General features: G+C 46.4%; 2 protein-coding genes across 2 annotated transcripts in view; one reads left to right on the forward strand and one right to left on the reverse strand.

The window, feature by feature from the left end:
- SLC51B (SLC51 subunit beta) lies at positions 1–11,726 on the forward strand. Its single transcript, XM_020893479.2, has 4 exons — positions 1–429; positions 7,650–7,860; positions 8,889–8,979; positions 11,397–11,726. The coding sequence occupies exons 2-4, from the start codon at positions 7,764–7,766 to the stop codon at positions 11,599–11,601; spliced, it is 393 nt and encodes a 130-aa protein (XP_020749138.2). The 5' UTR covers positions 1–429; positions 7,650–7,763; the 3' UTR covers positions 11,602–11,726.
- The window catches only part of RASL12 (RAS like family 12), a 16,966-nt gene continuing 12,282 nt past the window's right edge, over positions 11,672–16,355 (reverse strand). The window contains exon 5 of the mRNA XM_020893477.2: positions 11,672–13,721. Coding sequence (XP_020749136.2) covers positions 13,346–13,721 — 376 coding nt within the window. The 3' untranslated portion in view covers positions 11,672–13,345. The remainder of the gene's footprint in view (positions 13,722–16,355) is intronic.

A 16,355-nucleotide genomic window follows, 5' to 3' on the forward strand; every position in this document is an offset into this window, starting at 1 on the left:
CGTCCCCCTGCAATGATGGTGCTCCAGACTGAGGGTCCTGGTCAGCCTGTTCCTCTGGGCTGGCAGGAGGGTTTGGATGTTTTCTTGTTAGTTGAGGCCAACAGATAAGAAGGAAAGTATTGGGCTCCTGGTTCTTGCTGACTGTGAAAGTCGGGTGGAGCCTGTTTGCCATCAGCGGCCACTCATTCGAGAGGTCAGTCACCCCCAAGTGACAGAGCAGGCTCCAGGCCTGGGCGTGTGCTAAATGCAGAGCTCCCAGATGGGCCCGGCTGCCACAGGCTCTGGCCCACTGCCCCTCCGAGTGACAGCTCTGCAGGAAGCTCAGGTGCAAAGACCAGCTGGTGTCCCCTGAAAGGAGGAGGAGGAAGAGAGAAATCAGTGCTGCTCCCACCAGCAGACCAGACAAGTCCTCGGAACCCGGGATCCAGGGTGAGTGTCTTCAACCTGCCGTGGGATGGGGTGGCGGGTGCCAGGTCTTTGGCAGGAATCATGTCCAAGGGCAGATGGTTAAGCTCTGATTAAAATGCAGGAATCTCATACTGAGTGAAGTAAGTCAGACACAGAAGGAGAAATATCCTATGACATCCCTTATCTGTGGAATCTAAAAAGAAATGATACAAATGAACTTACTTACAAAACAGAAACAGACTCACAGACCTGGGGGAGGGATGGTTAGGGAGTTTGGGATGGAGACTGTGCACACCGCTATATTTAAATGGATAACCAACAAAGACCTACTGTAGAGGGAACTCTGCTCAATGTTATGTGGCAGCCTGGGTGGGAGGGGAGTTCGGGGGAGAGTGGATGCATCTATGTCTATGGCTCAGTTCCTTCTCTGTTCACCTGAAACCATCAGAACATTGTTAATCAGCTATACTCCAATACAAAATTAAAAGTTCAAAAGAAAAATAAAAAAGAAAAGATAAAAATATAAATAAAGCAGGAATCTTCTTGAGGGGCCTAAGAGAACATGTCAACTAAATGCAATATGATATCCTGGATGGGAACCTGAAGCAGGAAAAAGACAATAACAGAAAAGTGAAATGCAAATAAATCACGATGTGTAGCTAATACTTTTTTTTAAAATTCAGAGATATTACGACTATGCTCTCTGTAGAAGAAAACTGGATAAGTGCTTTGAGGGGAATGTGTCCTTTGCTTCTATAGCATTAACATAGAGAGGGCCAACGTGTATCCACCTTATCATTTTGTTTCATTTGTTGGTATATTTTTTATTATAACAATATTATGCATGTTAAAAACATACATTCTACTGTGGGCATCAGTCCACATGCAAATGTGTACACGTTTCTGATTAGTTCCAGTACCACACTGTCTTGATTACTGGAGTTTTAAAGTGAGTCTGGAAGTTGGGTAGCATCAGTCCTCTAACTTTGTTCTTCTCCTTCAATACTGTGCTGAGTATCTGGGCCTTTTGCTTCTCCTCATAAACCTGAAATTCAGTTTGTCAATATCCATAAAATAACTTGCTTGGATTTTGATTTGGGCTGCCCTGTATCTATAGATCACATTGGGAAGAACTGACATGTTGATTAGCTCCACTCATTAGACATCCAAAATTGGAATTATTGTCCGGAAAGGTATAAATACAATAGATACATACTTTTTTATTGAGGTACAGTTGATTTACAATATTATATGCTTCAGATGTATAACATAGCTATTCAAAATTTTTAAATGTTATACTCTGTTTATAGTTATTATAGACTATTGCCTGTATTCCTTGTGCTGTACAATATATCCTTGTAGCTTATTTATTTCATACATAGTCATCTGTATCTCTGAACCCCCTACCCCTCTCTTGTCCCTCCCCATTCCCTCTTCCCACTGGTAACCACTAGTTTGTTCTCTATATATCTGTGAGCCTGTTTCTTTTCTGTTATATTCACTAGTTTATTTTGTTTTTTAGATTCCATGTATAAGTGATGCCATATAGTATTTGTCTATCTTTGCCTGACTTATTTCACTTAGCCTAATACCACCAAGTCCATCCATTTTGTTGCAAATGGAAATATTTCATCCTTTTTTATGACTGAGTCCATTGTACAGATGTACCACATCCTTATCCATTTCTCTGTCAACGGACATTTAGGTGGCTTCTATATCTTGGCTATTGTAAATAATGCTACTGTGAACATCGGAGTAAATATATCTTTTGAATTGGTGTTTTCATTTTCTTTGGCTAATATATGCGTTCAATAAGATACACACAAATACACAAAATATGTGTTTAGAATATACATACAAAATATATACATTTAAAAATATAGTTACATGTATTGTTTTCACAAAGGTAGTATGTACTCAGGAGAAGTGTATACAGTACAGAAGTGTTCAGAGTGGATGTCCCATGGATCTAGACCCCAGCCCACTTCCCGAGAGGGAGTTAGTGTTGGCATCTTGATCTCCATGTTCTTTCCCCTGTGGGTGTATGTCGGGGGAAGGGGTGGGTGTTCTGCATATGCAACAGTGGTCTGTGGCCAATATTACTAATTAATCCAGGCATTCCTGCACCTGAGACTAGACAGACGATCACAACCCTTAATAAGTGCTCTGGACAAGTTGGAGCTGGAACACAAGATCACATCAATTAGCCATCCCTGTAATTTGTCTTTCCATTATTCAGTATATATATCTCCTTCAAATGAGTAAGTAGGTAGTGGGCATCTGAGTCTTTGAAACTCTTTTTTTTTTTTTAAAGTCTTTTTCTCTGACTTCCATCTCTGTCTTGGCATGTTAGTAGTGTAATGATGGTTTAGTTGCTAAGTTGTGTCCTACTCTTGTGACCCATTAACTGTAGCCCGCTAGGCTCCTTGGTCCATGGAATTTCCCAGACAAGAATACTGGAGTGGGTTGCCACTTCCTTCTCCAGGGTATCTTCCCAATTCAGGGATCAGATCTGCACCTCCTGCATTGCAGGCAGATTCTTTGCCACAGAGCCACACAGGAAGCCCTTGGAACATGAATGATGATTCATATATGAAAAACTTGGCTCAGTATTATATTTGTATCAAAATATTTTCCTTCAAAATCTGTAGATGTTTGTTCAGTTTTCTCAGAGCATTTAGAGTTGGAGAAAACTCTGACGTCAGTCTTTTTATTAGTACCTTGTTTTTTTGTTTGGCTGCTTGCCACCCAGTTGTTTTTGGATGTTCCTGGCTGAGCCTGCAAAGGCTATTTTGGATTGGACATCAAGAGAGGGGGGATTTTGAGATGGCCTCTGGCCTCTCTCTGCCTTGTTGTCCTCTTAGCCCTATGACATGTTTTCATGATTGGTTTGTTCAAAGCCCTTTACTTTGCTCTCCATTTCTGTTCCCTTTTCCTCCCCTCTCCCTCCCACGTCCACCCCCGCACCAGAGATAATTATCTCATGTGTTGAATGTGTCTTTTTTAAAATGTGTCTTTGTGAGTTCATGGGTTGGAAGAATCAATATTGTCAAAATGGCTATACTACCCAAAGCAATCTATAGATTCAATGCAATCCCTATCAAGCTACCAACGGTATTTTTCACAGAACTAGAACAAATAATTTCACAATTTGTATGGAAATACAAAAAACCTTGAATAGCCAAAGTAATCTTGAGAAAGAAGAATGGAACTGGAGGAATCAACCTGCCTGACTTCAGACTCTACTACAAAGCCACTGTCATCAAGACAGTATGGTACTGGCACAAGAACAGAAATATAGATCAATGGAACAGAATAGAAAGCCCAGAGATAAATCCACGAACCTATGGTCACCTTATCTTTGACAAAGGAGGCAAGGATATAAAATGGAAAAAAGACAACCTCTTTAACAAGTGGTGCTGGGAAAACTGGTCAACCACCTGTAAAAGAATGAAACTAGAACACTTTCTAACACCATACACAAAAATAAACTCAAAATGGATTAAAGATCTAAATGTAAGACCAGAAACTATAAAACTCCTAGAGGAGAACATAGGCAAAACACTCTCTGACATAAATCACAGCAGGATCCTCTATGACCCACATCCAAGAATATTAGAAACAAAAGCAAAAATAAGCAAATGGGACCTATGAAACTTAAAAGTTTTTGCACAACAAAGGAAACTATAAGCAAGGTGAAAAGACAGCCCTCAGATTGGGAGAAAATAATAGCAAATGAAGCAACAGACAAAGGATTAATCTCAAAAATATACAAGCAACTCCTCCAGCTCAACTCCAGAAAAATAAATGACCCAATCAAAAAATGGGCCAAAGAACTAAACAGACATTTCTCCAAGGAAGACATACAGATGGCTAAAAAACACATGAAAAGAAGCTCAACATCACTCATTATCAGAGAAATGCAAATCAAAACCACAATGAGGTACCATTATACGCCAGTCAGGATGGCTGCTATCCAAAAGTCTACAAGCAATAAATGCTGGAGAGGGTGTGGAGAAAAGGGAACCCTCTTACACTGTTGGTGGGAATGCAAACTAGTACAGCCGTTATGGAGAACAGTGTAGAGATTTCTTAAAAAACTGGAAATAGAACTGCCATATGACCCAGCAATCCCACTTCTGGGCATACACACCGAGGAAACCAGATCTGAAAGAGACACGTGCACCCCAATGTTCATCGCAGCACTGTTTATAATAGCCAGGTCATGGAAGCAACCTAGATGCCCATCAACAGATGAATGGATAAGGAAGCTGTGGTACATACACATCATGGAATATTATTCAGTCATTAAAAAGAATTCATTTGAATCAGTTCTAACGAGATGGATGAAACTGGAGCCCATTAAACAGAGTGAAGTAAGCCAGAAAGATAAAGACCATTACTGTATACTATATACATATATATATATACTATATATATAGTATATTATTACATGTATACTATATACATATATATGGAATTTAGAAAGATTGTAATGATAACCCTATATGCAAAACAGAAAAAGAGACACAGATGTATAGAACAGACTTTTGGACTCTGTGGGAGAAGGCGAGGGTGGGATGTTTCAAGAGAACAGCATTGAAACATGTATATTATCTAGGGTGAAACAGATCACCAGCCCAGGTTAGATGCATGAGACAAGTGCTCGGACCTGGTGCACTGGGAAGACCCAGAGGGATCGGGTGGAGAGGGAGGTGGGAGGGGGAATCGGGATGGGGAATACATGTAACTCCATGGCTGATTCATGTCAATGTATGACAAAACCCACTACAATATTGTAAAGTAATTAGCCTCCAACTAATAAAAATAAATGAAAAAATAAATAAATAAAATGTGTCTTTGTAAAATGTGTATTGTTGTTTTGTATGTGTGCATTTTGAATTTTCATAAATGGTGTTGCATGCTCCCTTATGATCCTTGGGGATACTTTCTTTGGGATATGAATATGCTCAGGGGTATAACGCTGGGTCATGTGTACACTTGCTTTGACTAATTGCTCTCTAGATGGTTGCCCCAGTCTACACACCCTGGCAGTGCATAAGGCTACAGCCCCAAAACCACACCAACACCTGGCATTATCCACCTTCCAAACTACGCCAGTCTAAGAGATGTCAAGTGGCGTTTCGTTTCATTTTAATTGTCATTCTTCTGATTTCCCAAGAGTTTAAGCATATTTTCATATGCTTGCTAGCCTTTTGAGATTCCTATTTTGTAAACTGCCTGTTTGTATCATCTATTAGGATTCTAGTCTTTTTCCTATTAATTTGTTAGAATTCTTTGTACATTTTAGATATCAGTTTCTTCTGGGTTTTAAGCATCACAAGTATCTTATCCCAATCAGAAATGTGTTTACTACTGTATTGACAGTATTCTTCATTGAACAGATCATCTTATTTTGATATAATCAAATTCAACAGTTTTCTGTTGTTATTCAATGATTTAAGCTTGTAAGGTTTTAAGAAGTGCTACCCTACTTCTATTAACTTTGCACTTTTCCTCGTGCGTTTAGGCCTCTAACATTGGAGTCTGTTTTTGTGTATGTTGTTTGTTAGATGTGCATGTGCATGATGTGCGCTCAGTCGTGTCCGACTCTTTGTGACCCCATGGACTGTAGCCCGCCAGGTTCCTCTGTCCGTGGATTTCCCAGGCAAGAGTACTAGCAGGGGTTGCCATTTACACCCCCAGGGGATCTTCCCAACCCAGGAATTGAACCTGCATCTCCTGCATGGGCAGGTGGATTCGAGCCACCTGGGAAACCCCTAGATGTGCAACTGGTCTTCCATTTCTCCATAGAGTGAGCCAGTTTTCCTGACACCATCTACTAAACAATTCCTCCTTTCCCTACTGGTCAGCAGAGCTATCCTTACCTTAGAAATATCAAGTTTCTACATGAATATAGGCCTCTATGAAATCTCTGTTCCCATGCCTTGGTATAATGACTTGGTTTTATGTCAAAACCACATTTTTTATTATAATTCATCTCAACATCTGATGGGACCAGTCTCCCCTCTTAGTCTTTTTTTCGATGTTTATGTGCTCAGTCCTATCTGACTCTGCAGTTTACTTTGTCTATATAAGTACTAGAATAAGTGTATCAAGGTCCTCAAAAAACTTCCAGTTAGAATTTTGGCTGAGATTGCATTGAATTTATAGATTTATCTGGGGATAACTGATATCTTAGTAAGTTTATCCTGTCTGAAAACATAAACCTCTATTTATTCAGATCATTTATTATTAGTATCTTGTTCTAGAGTTAAAAAATGTTCTTCAGGGGACTTCCCTGGTCCAGGAGTGAAGAACTCCATGCTTCCACTGCAGGGGGCACAGGTTCAATCTCTGTTTGGGTAACTAAGATCCTACATGCCCTGCAGTGCAGCACCCCCCCCCCAAAAAAAAATTCTTCATATGCTACTGTCCTACTATGGGATGCTGCTACTGCACTACTGTGGGATGCTGGGATGCTACTGTGAATGATCTTATTTTTCTTTAATTTTCCAGTTTCACTGATAATGGGAGAAATACTATTTCGAGCTTGTATACAGCAACTTCAGTGAATGCGCCTATTAGTTCTATTGTTTATTTTTCTAGGTATTAATAGATGATCTTGTCATCTGAAAATTATGAGTTTTAACTCTTTCTTATCAAGTCTTACACTTCCTTTTCTTTCCTTGTAACACTTGCTAAGACCTCTAGGACTATATTAAACTGTAATGGTCCAAATTTAACCAGCAGCTACCTTTGGCACTTCACCATTCTCCCCTCTGGGTCCTGGGCATATTGATATCCAGGAGAGAGACTGTGATAGGCCCAGCCTTCGTCACGTGGGGGAGACAGGCACCTGTGATTGGCCAGCACAGGAAAATCCGCTGCTAAGGAAGCTTGGTGAAGGAGTGGGGTGGACTGCAGAAGCTGGAGGGGATGCTGGGCAGGCAAGGACTGGAGAGACCCTGCAAGGGTTGGTCCCACAGCCCATCAGTGGCTTAATCCTCCCCACACCCGCGTCAGTGCTCCTCCCCACGTGTAATGAGTTTTAACAAAGATTTGAGTGGCTCCCACTTCTCTGGTCTCTGCTCAGGCCCCACCTGCTCCAAGAGTTCCAGCTATTTCAGTCCTGTAACTTTGGGCCCAGGGAGGGGCAGGGTTTGGGCCCAGGGTTTGGGCAGGGAGGGAAGAGTAAGCTGGTGTAGGATATCCATTCATGCTCCGTTCTTCATTTCCAGGAGTCTTCAGGCCTTTGCCAAGCGTCATAACCTTAGTAGGCCAGGAGAGCAGCTGGGGGCGAAGGGGTCTGAGAACTTCCTTGTCAGAAACATATCCCAACCAGGAGCAGGGGCATGAACTACAGTGAGGAGCTAACCGGAGCCCCACCCATCACCGAGGTGCCTCAGGAGCTGCTGGAAGAAATGCTTTGGTTTTTCCGAGTAGAAGATGGTGAGTGGTGGGGATGGTGGTGGGGGTGCGCTCTCCTGGCTGAAGCCCCCATCATGGTCCCCTCCTCCATGGCAGGCTGACATTTCCTCCAGGCCAAGAACTGAGACTGAGGGTCTCACTACCCAGAGGCGCCTGGCTAAACTGCATCTCCTTTCCTCAGGGCCACTCATCCATGCTGTCATTCACAAATATTTATTAAGTTATTTCTGTGCACGAGGGACTCTTCTCAGCATGGGGGTTATAGAAGTGAAAACACACAAAAATCTCTGCCCTCATAGAGCATTCCTTCTAGTGAAAGAGAAAAAGCAACAGATGACTAAAATGCATAGCATGCTGGTGAAATGAGTAATAAGGAGAAAATTTAAGCCAAGAAAGGAATAGGAAATGTGCAGGGAATGTAATGTGGTCAAGGAAGGACTGGCTCAGAAGCTGATGTTTAAATAAAGGCTTGCGGGAGGTGACAGAATTAGCCATGCAGATTATGTGGGGGAAAGGCATTCCTGGTAGAGGGAACAGTAGATGCAAAAGCTCTGAAGCTAGATGCTGCCTTATCTGGATACAGTATGGACAGATCCTGATTATCCAAACTCAGATTAGCTACTTTATGTATTATCTACAGGCAGCTTGTCAAATCTAATTTAACTGCCACCCTTTCTTCCCTCCCTTCCTCACTTCTTTCCTCCCTCCCTCCCTTCCTCTTTCCCTGGTACTGCACTTGGCCAGCCCCTAGCAAAACTCTGAAGATGGTGAAGTTTATCTTCACTACACACCTCCTTTCCCCACTATTATTATCCCACTGCAGTGCTGTCTCCCCCAGGTAGATGACAACTTCTTTGGAGCAGAGATCTCTTCTCCCCCTGTCCCCTACTTTGGACCAGGAGTTCCCCGGCTCATCTTCAGCTTGGTTAGTCTCTCTCTACAATGTGTGGCCCACAGCAGGGGGAAGCTGATGCTGTGAGTTGGTCTGTTAGGGGCCTGAGGGGCACCCGGCCTGTCCTCAAGGCTCCATCCTGTGTGTCCCTCCCCAGCAACTCCTTGGAATAGTTCCATGTTCGTCCTGGCGGCCTTGGTGGTCATGATAAGCTTCATCCTCTTGGGAAGGAACATCCAGGCAAACAGGTGAGGAGCTGGTCTAGGGGTGGTCTCTGGAGGGTGGGGAAATCTAGAGAGGGGTCATCTGGAGACCTCGGCTGTCCACCCTTTATGTCAGCAAAATGCAGCCTGCATGGTTTTGTTTGAGGACCCAAAGCTGCCAAAAAACTAGCAGCTGTCCCCGATGACCATTCCCTGGCCAGCAAGCAGGGCGGGGGCTGGTGCATCTCAGAAATCAGGATCACTGGCTCTGGAGTCATACAGATTCCAGTTCTGGGTTCAGATCCCAGTTCTGCCACTCACTAGCTGGGCAAGACACTCAGTACCTCCAGGCTGGCTTCTCCCTCTATAAATGGCAACCGTGATGGATTCTTTCCTCCTAGGATTGTGGGGAGTGCTCAGTGAGGGCTTTGACAGAATTAGGGATGTGGTTAAATGGGAAAACCTGTGCTACTCCAAGGCCAAAAGCAGGGCATGGATAGAGACCTGAGATCATTTGGGCTCCTGGGTAATTCTGACATTTTTATAACAACAATTCTCCTTAACCCTGGATGAACAAACAAATCACCTGTGTAAGGATGTTAAACACAGGTATCTGTGCCTCACCTTAGAGATTCTGATGCAGAGGGTCTGCGGGGGAGGGGACCTGGGCCCTGGCATTTTGTTAAACTCTCTGGATGAGTCCAGGACTAACTTTTGAAAGCTCCTTGAGGGTGGGAACTACATTTGACTCAACTTTGCTTCCCCAAGCAACTGGTACAGTGTCAGATTCTGGAAGTTATTCAACAAATACTTGGTTCACTCATTCCCATTCATTCATTCAATAATTACTATATCCTAGTAACTAGCAGTAACTTTTAAACAGTAATACTGAGAATCCCTCCTCAGATCTGTATCATGGTTTGCACATGGTTTTGAAGGCACTTTCACTTCCTCTCACTTGATCAAACCGGCCCGGTACGGTGGGGCTGGCACAAGTTACTTACTCCCACTGTACAGAGTAAGGTCACTGAGGATCCATGGAAGGGTTGGCCTAACCTCCAAGCTCTTCTTCCTGTGCTATATTTTATGTCATCTATGAATCGTCCTCATAGTTCTGCTAGAAAGCCAGAAAGAAATAACTCAGTGCCCTTCATTCACATCCGTAACTAGTCGTGACGAACTGCCACAGCTGTCATCATTCATGCCACAGAATAAGCTGAGCACTGCTCTGCGCCAGGCTCTGAATGGGGACCACAGGGCTGGACAAGATAGACTCAGCCCCGTTCATGGAGCTGACCGTTTGGTGGGGAGACAGCTGTAGTTGAGAATGACAGGTGATGACTGTGGGATATATAGAGGTGGGATCTAGGGCCTTGAGGGCAAAAAAGAGAGGGAGGCTGGGCTGACCAAGGGACAGCACGCCCCAAGCTCAAGGGAGGAGCAGGAGGGCCCCTGAGGCCGTGGTGTGGACGGTGGGGGCGGGAGGAAAGGGAGGTCAAGAGGCAACAGAGCATCCGAAGGAGTTTTCAGGCTCTAGTCATGGGCACTGGGGAGCCAGAGAAGAGCTTTGCAAAGGACGTGAAAGGTTTATGTTTTAGCAAGATCAGTCTGCTAGAAGGACCCAGAAGGGTAGTGCCTCTGAGAAGGCGACTTTTCCTCTCTCAGCCTGTCAGGAAGCATCCACCTCGGCAAAGTCACCTTGGAGACAAGGCAGCTGTCCTCAGGAGCAGCAGACAGATGTTCCCTTATGACCCAAACAGATTGTCTGGGCCGTCAGCTCAAACCCTGGCAGGGTCCCTCCACTATTGCTAGGAGATCTAGGGGTGGGGACTTGGAGTAGAACCACCTCGGAGGGAAGACGTTTGGGTGTTACTGGTAGGAAGGCTGGATCTTGGATGCCAGGTTCCAGAAGTGGGCAGTGGGGAGCCAGTGAAGGTATTTGAGCTGAGGACTCTGGAATCATGGCCGGTATTGGTGCAGGCCGGTTTGGAGACATAAGCACCTAGAGGCAAGATTAGGTAGGAATTTCCTGCTACGATCTGTCTAGGGATGGAGTGGAGTAAGGGTGGGGATGGGGTAATAAGGACTACACTAAGCAGGATGAAAGTGTAGCTCGGTGAAAAGAACACAGGACTCGGAGTCAGGAGAGAAATGCATGACCCAGGCACATGCTCCTCAGGCCCCTCTGAGCCGTGTTATGTCACTTGCAAGAGGAGCAACAGTAGCTGAGCTCACAGGTGGCACTGGGGGTTTGGTAAGACGATGCATGGAGAAGTCTAAGATGTTTCTCTGCCAAAAACCCATCAAACCGTCTCAGCTTTCTCCCCAGACTGTTCCAGAACTGTGCACTGGATTTACCCCCTCAAACTTGCTAACCCACTTGGGAGCCCCAATCACTGCTCCAACTACTTGGTACCCCCACACAGGGAACCCACATTCAATAGTACTTTCTCTCTTCCCAGAAATCAGAAGAAGCTGCCACCAAAAAAACAAACTCCAGAAGCCCTGTACTTGGCTGAGGATGGAAACAAAGATGACAACAACCTGACCGTCCTAACAGAGACTCTGCTCTCTGAAAAGCCAACTTTGGCCCCGGGAGAAATGGATGCAAAATGCAGGGATGTGCCACTGGTCCGTCTTCCAGACCCACAAGAATCTGAAAGCTAGTCAGGGTGCAGGGCAGTGCCCCCAGAGTGTCAGCAGACAGAGTGAATGAACTGCAATCAAACTAAAACCCTGTTTTGAAAAAAACGAACAAAATCTTTTTATTAAAATGCTTCTGGATGTGGGCAGTTGGAATTGCAGTTTGTTCAAATGGCAGTGGGCCATAAGTGGCTTGGAGTGAAAGTGCGAAATCCAGAACCAGCCTGTGGGTCAGGAAGCCTGGTCAGACTCCTCACGTGGTCTTGAGGAGTTCCCAGCCTCCCTCTGACCTCGGCTTCTCCATCTGTAGAATGTGGCTGAAACCTGGGCTGGAGCTCTTGTTTTCAATCCAAGCTCCTGGAAGGGCTGACTAAGGAAGGGTCAAGGTTCTGGGCTCAGAATTCCTTTCCCCTCCCTTCTCTCCATCTGATCCACCAAGGAAGCCCTGGACAGAGGAGCCTGGTGGGCTACAGTCCACACAATCACAGAGTCTGGCACGACTGAAGTGACTTTGCATATATATACTCCCTTCTCTCCACTGCAGCCCTCTCCTTTACCAGCTGATCTGCCAAGGGTCCATGAAAGACTTCCTTTGGGCCGGGGCCCAGCAGTAAACAGAGCTAGAAGACCATGAAACCCCCTGCCTCTAAGGCCTTTCTCTTACTAACCATGGGATCCCAGGAGTGTCTTGATCCCATGTGTGAGCCACCATGTTGCAGCAGAAGCTGGGGTGTCAACCCCAAATAATTTATGCAAAATTTATGAGCCCAAAATGCTGTAGGTTCTATCTTACAAAGGGGACTCTGAACACACAAACCCGTTAGCAAAGGTCCGAGGTCCTGCCGTCCCAGACTGGAGACAGAATGCGCAGAACACCGCTTCTCCTTACTGGATGCCTGGTACACCCAGTGTGGGCTCCCTGGAGTTTTGGGTGATTGTCATTGGAGAGGACAACTTTATTCTGCAGTTTTGATCAGTCAGCTTGAGAAGGCTGGTCCTGAGGGTCTGTGGACAGAGTCCTTGACTTAAGGTTGGAAAATACAGGGGCCCTGCCTCCCGGTGAAACAGCCCGGAGGCTCCCTGCACTGGCCCGCCTGCAGCGCTTCCCCTCCACCTTCACTGAGAGGCAGAGCACTGGAAACAGCCCTTCCCCAGACACCTTTGCTTCTCACAGGCTGAGAAGGACTCCTCAACTAGATCTTACTTGAATAAACTGTGGGGTTTGTGGCCTGGGGGGGTTCTGCGAGGTCAGAAGACAAGGGGAGGGTCAGGCTCCAGCCCCCCAAAACCTGCCCCTGCCCGTCCACCAGGAGGTGCTGGGACTTCAGGGTGGGCTGCTCTCCGGCCTCATGAAGGCCTCATGAAGCTGTCCACCCAGAGCCGTCCCCTAGGGGCCGCCACATCAGGCCAGGCTGTAGTTGGAGCAGGAAAGGGGGTGATGGCACCATGGTGGCTATTGCAATTTTCTTCCATTTCCGGCTGACCCCAGGTCTCCACGTTGTCACAGTGGCGTTTCCTTCAGGGTGAGGCATACAGTGGTTACCATGGAAACTAAGGCCTGGAGGGAACAGGAGCAGCATTCCTGTCTGTCCCCACGGCTCCTACAGTGATCTGGGTGTCAGGGACACTGTCTGGTGCTGAAGGAGAGGTCAGCTGTCCGCCGGACGGTGAGGGCTACTATTCCATCAGAAGGAAAGCCAGTGGTGAGAAGCCAGCCCCTGCCCGGCAGACTGCCCAGTGCCGAGCTTGGGATCCTGAGCAGGGGCCCTCAGAAGATCTTGAAGCCCTTCAATAGCGTCAGGGTGGGTGCCTTGCGCTTGCTCTGAGCCCGGGATGACTTCACAGTGACCAGCTTGGCCTGTGCCACAGCAGGCATCTCCTTCAGGCTGGCGGTAGAAAGTGTGTTGAAGGTGCAGCTGGCCAGCCCGTGGCGGGCCGTGAGTGGGGCCTGGTGATGCACAGCTCTCTCCTCCGAGATGAAGAGAGGCCTGGCCAGGGAGTTCTTCTCCAGCTCCCGCCGCGCCTCCCGTACCGCCTCGTGGAAGACATGCTGCACATGCTCGAAGTCCAAGCAGGCAGAGACCTCGAAAAACAGGCACCCGAACCTGCCTGCCAAGGCGGCGCCCTCTGCCTGGGTGACCTGCCTGGCGAGGAAGCAGGCGGAGTCAGGGTTAGGAGCATCTGAGTCAGGCAGGCCCGGCCCTACTCCCCGCTCCTCACTTACCAGCTCCATGACCTGGAGCCATCTTCATCTCTCTGAGGCTCAGCTTTTACTCATCAATAAAATGGGAGGATGACAGCTGCCTCTCAGGGTTGTTAAGAAGATTAAGAAAGACGATTGTGTCAAGGGCCTAGCACAGGGCTTGCTCAGTGAATGGCAGCTGATGTCACCTAAGCCAGAATGTCAGAACGAGGCTGAGGGGAAGGGAGAAGCTGGCCCAAAGTCCCTGCCTAGACCCTGCCCATGGCCAGAGGAAGATGGTCGCTCTCAGCCCCATATCTCCTGACCAAGGAAATGAGCCACCCTCAGCCCTGGCGTGTGGATTAAGCTCTGGAGAGAGGCGGTGGTTTGGTCAGAAGGATGTGAGACCACAGTGTCTACAGAGGCCTGGTGGGCTATGGTCATGACTCAGGACACCTATGGTCAGCAGAGCTCTCAGAGCTCATGGGAACTTTTGTCTGCCTGCCCAGAGAGAGCAAGGGTGACAACGCAAGAGAGGCGGCAGCACCTATTCCCCGTTTATCCTGTACCACCTCCCATGACGGTGGGATCACGTATTTGTAACCACCTCCCACGACGGTGGGGTCACGTATTTGTAACCACCTCCCACGACGGTGGGGTCACGTGTTTGTAACCACCTCCCACGACGGTGGGGTCACGTATTTGTAACCACCTCCCGTGACGGTGGGGTCACGTGTTTGTAACCACCTCCCGTGACGGTGGGGTCACGTATTTGTAACCACCTCCCGTGACGGTGGGGTCACGTGTTTGTAACCACCTCCCACGACGGTGGGGTCACGTGTTTGTAACCACCTCCCACGACGGTGGGGTCACGTATTTGTAACCACCTCCCGTGACGGTGGGGTCACGTGTTTGTAACCACCTCCCACGACGGCGGGGTCACGTGTTTGTAACCACCTCCCACGACGGTGGGGTCACGTGTTTGTAACCACCTCCCACGACGGTGGGGTCACGTTATTAGTAACCACCTCCCACGACGGTGGGGTCACGTGTTTGTAACCACCTCCCACGACGGTGGGGTCACGTGTTTGTAACCACCTCCCGTGACGGTGGGGTCACGTGTTTGTAACCACCTCCCGTGACGGTGGGGTCACGTGTTTGTAACCACGTCCCGTGACGGTGGGGTCACGTGTTTGTAACCACCTCCCGTGACGGTGGGGTCACGTGTTTGTAACCACCTCCCGTGACGGTGGGGTCACGTATTTGTAACCATCTCTCATGACGGTGGGATCAAGTATTTGCAACCATCTCTCATGAACTGTATAAAAGGCCAAAAAATTATGATACCACAAGATGAGTCCCTCAGGTCTGAAAGTGTCCAATATGCTACTGGGGAAGAGTGGAAAAGAATTACCAATATCCCCAGAAGGAATGAAACGACTGAGACAAAGCAGATATGACCCTCAGTTGTGGATGTGTCTGGTGATGAAAGTAAAATCCGATGCTGCAAAGAACAGTATTGTATAGGAACCTGGAATGTTAGTTAGGTCCATGAATCATGGAAAATTGGACGTGGTCAAGCAGGAGATGGTAAGAATAAACATTTACATCCTAGGAATCAGCAAACTAAAATGGATGGGAATGGGCGAATTCATATAACCATTGTATCTACTACTGTTGGCAAGAATCCTATAAAAGAAATGGAGTAGCCCTCATAATCAACAAGAGTCTGAAATACAGTACTTGGGTGCAATCTCAAAAATGACAAGTGATCTCAGTTCATTTCAAGACAAGCCATTCAACACCACAATAATCCAAGTCTATGCCCCTACCACTGATGCTGGAGAAGCTGAAGTCGATCATTTCTATGAAGACCTAGAAGACCTCCTCGAACTAACACCTGAAAAATATGTTCTATTCATCATCACTGATTGGAATGCAAAACTGGGTAGTCAAGATATACCTGGAGTGACAGGCAAGTTTGGCCTTGGAGAACAAAATGAAGCAGGGCAAAGACTAACTGAATTCTGCCGAGAGAATGCATCAGTCATAGCAAATACTTTTTCAACAACACAAGAGATGACTTTACACATGGACATCACCAAATGGTCAATATGAAAATCAAATTAATTACATTCTTTGTAGCCAAAGATGGAGAAGCTGTATACAGTCAGCGAAAAACAAGACCTGGAGCTAACTGTGGCTCAGATCACCAGCTTCTTATAGCAAACTTCAGGCTTAAACTAAAGAAAACTGGGAAAAACACTAGGCCGGCCAGATATGACTTAAATCAAATCCCATATGAATTCACAGTAGAGGTAACAAATAGATTCAAGGGACTAGATCTAGATAACAGTGTGCCTGAAGAACTATGGACAGAGGTCTGTAATATTGTACAGGAGGCAGTGAACAAAACCACCCCAAAGAAAAAGAAAACAAGAAGGCAGAGTGATTATCTGAGGAGGCTTTAGGAATAACAGAAGAACAAAGAGAAGCAGAAAGCAAGGGAGAGAGCTACATCCAATTAAACTCAGAATTTCAAAGAATAGGTAGAAGAGACAAGAAGGCCTTCTTCAATGAAGAGTGTTTAACAATA

This window comes from Odocoileus virginianus, chromosome 6 (assembly GCF_023699985.2).
Source record: "Odocoileus virginianus isolate 20LAN1187 ecotype Illinois chromosome 6, Ovbor_1.2, whole genome shotgun sequence".
Lineage (NCBI taxonomy): Eukaryota > Metazoa > Chordata > Mammalia > Artiodactyla > Cervidae > Odocoileus > Odocoileus virginianus.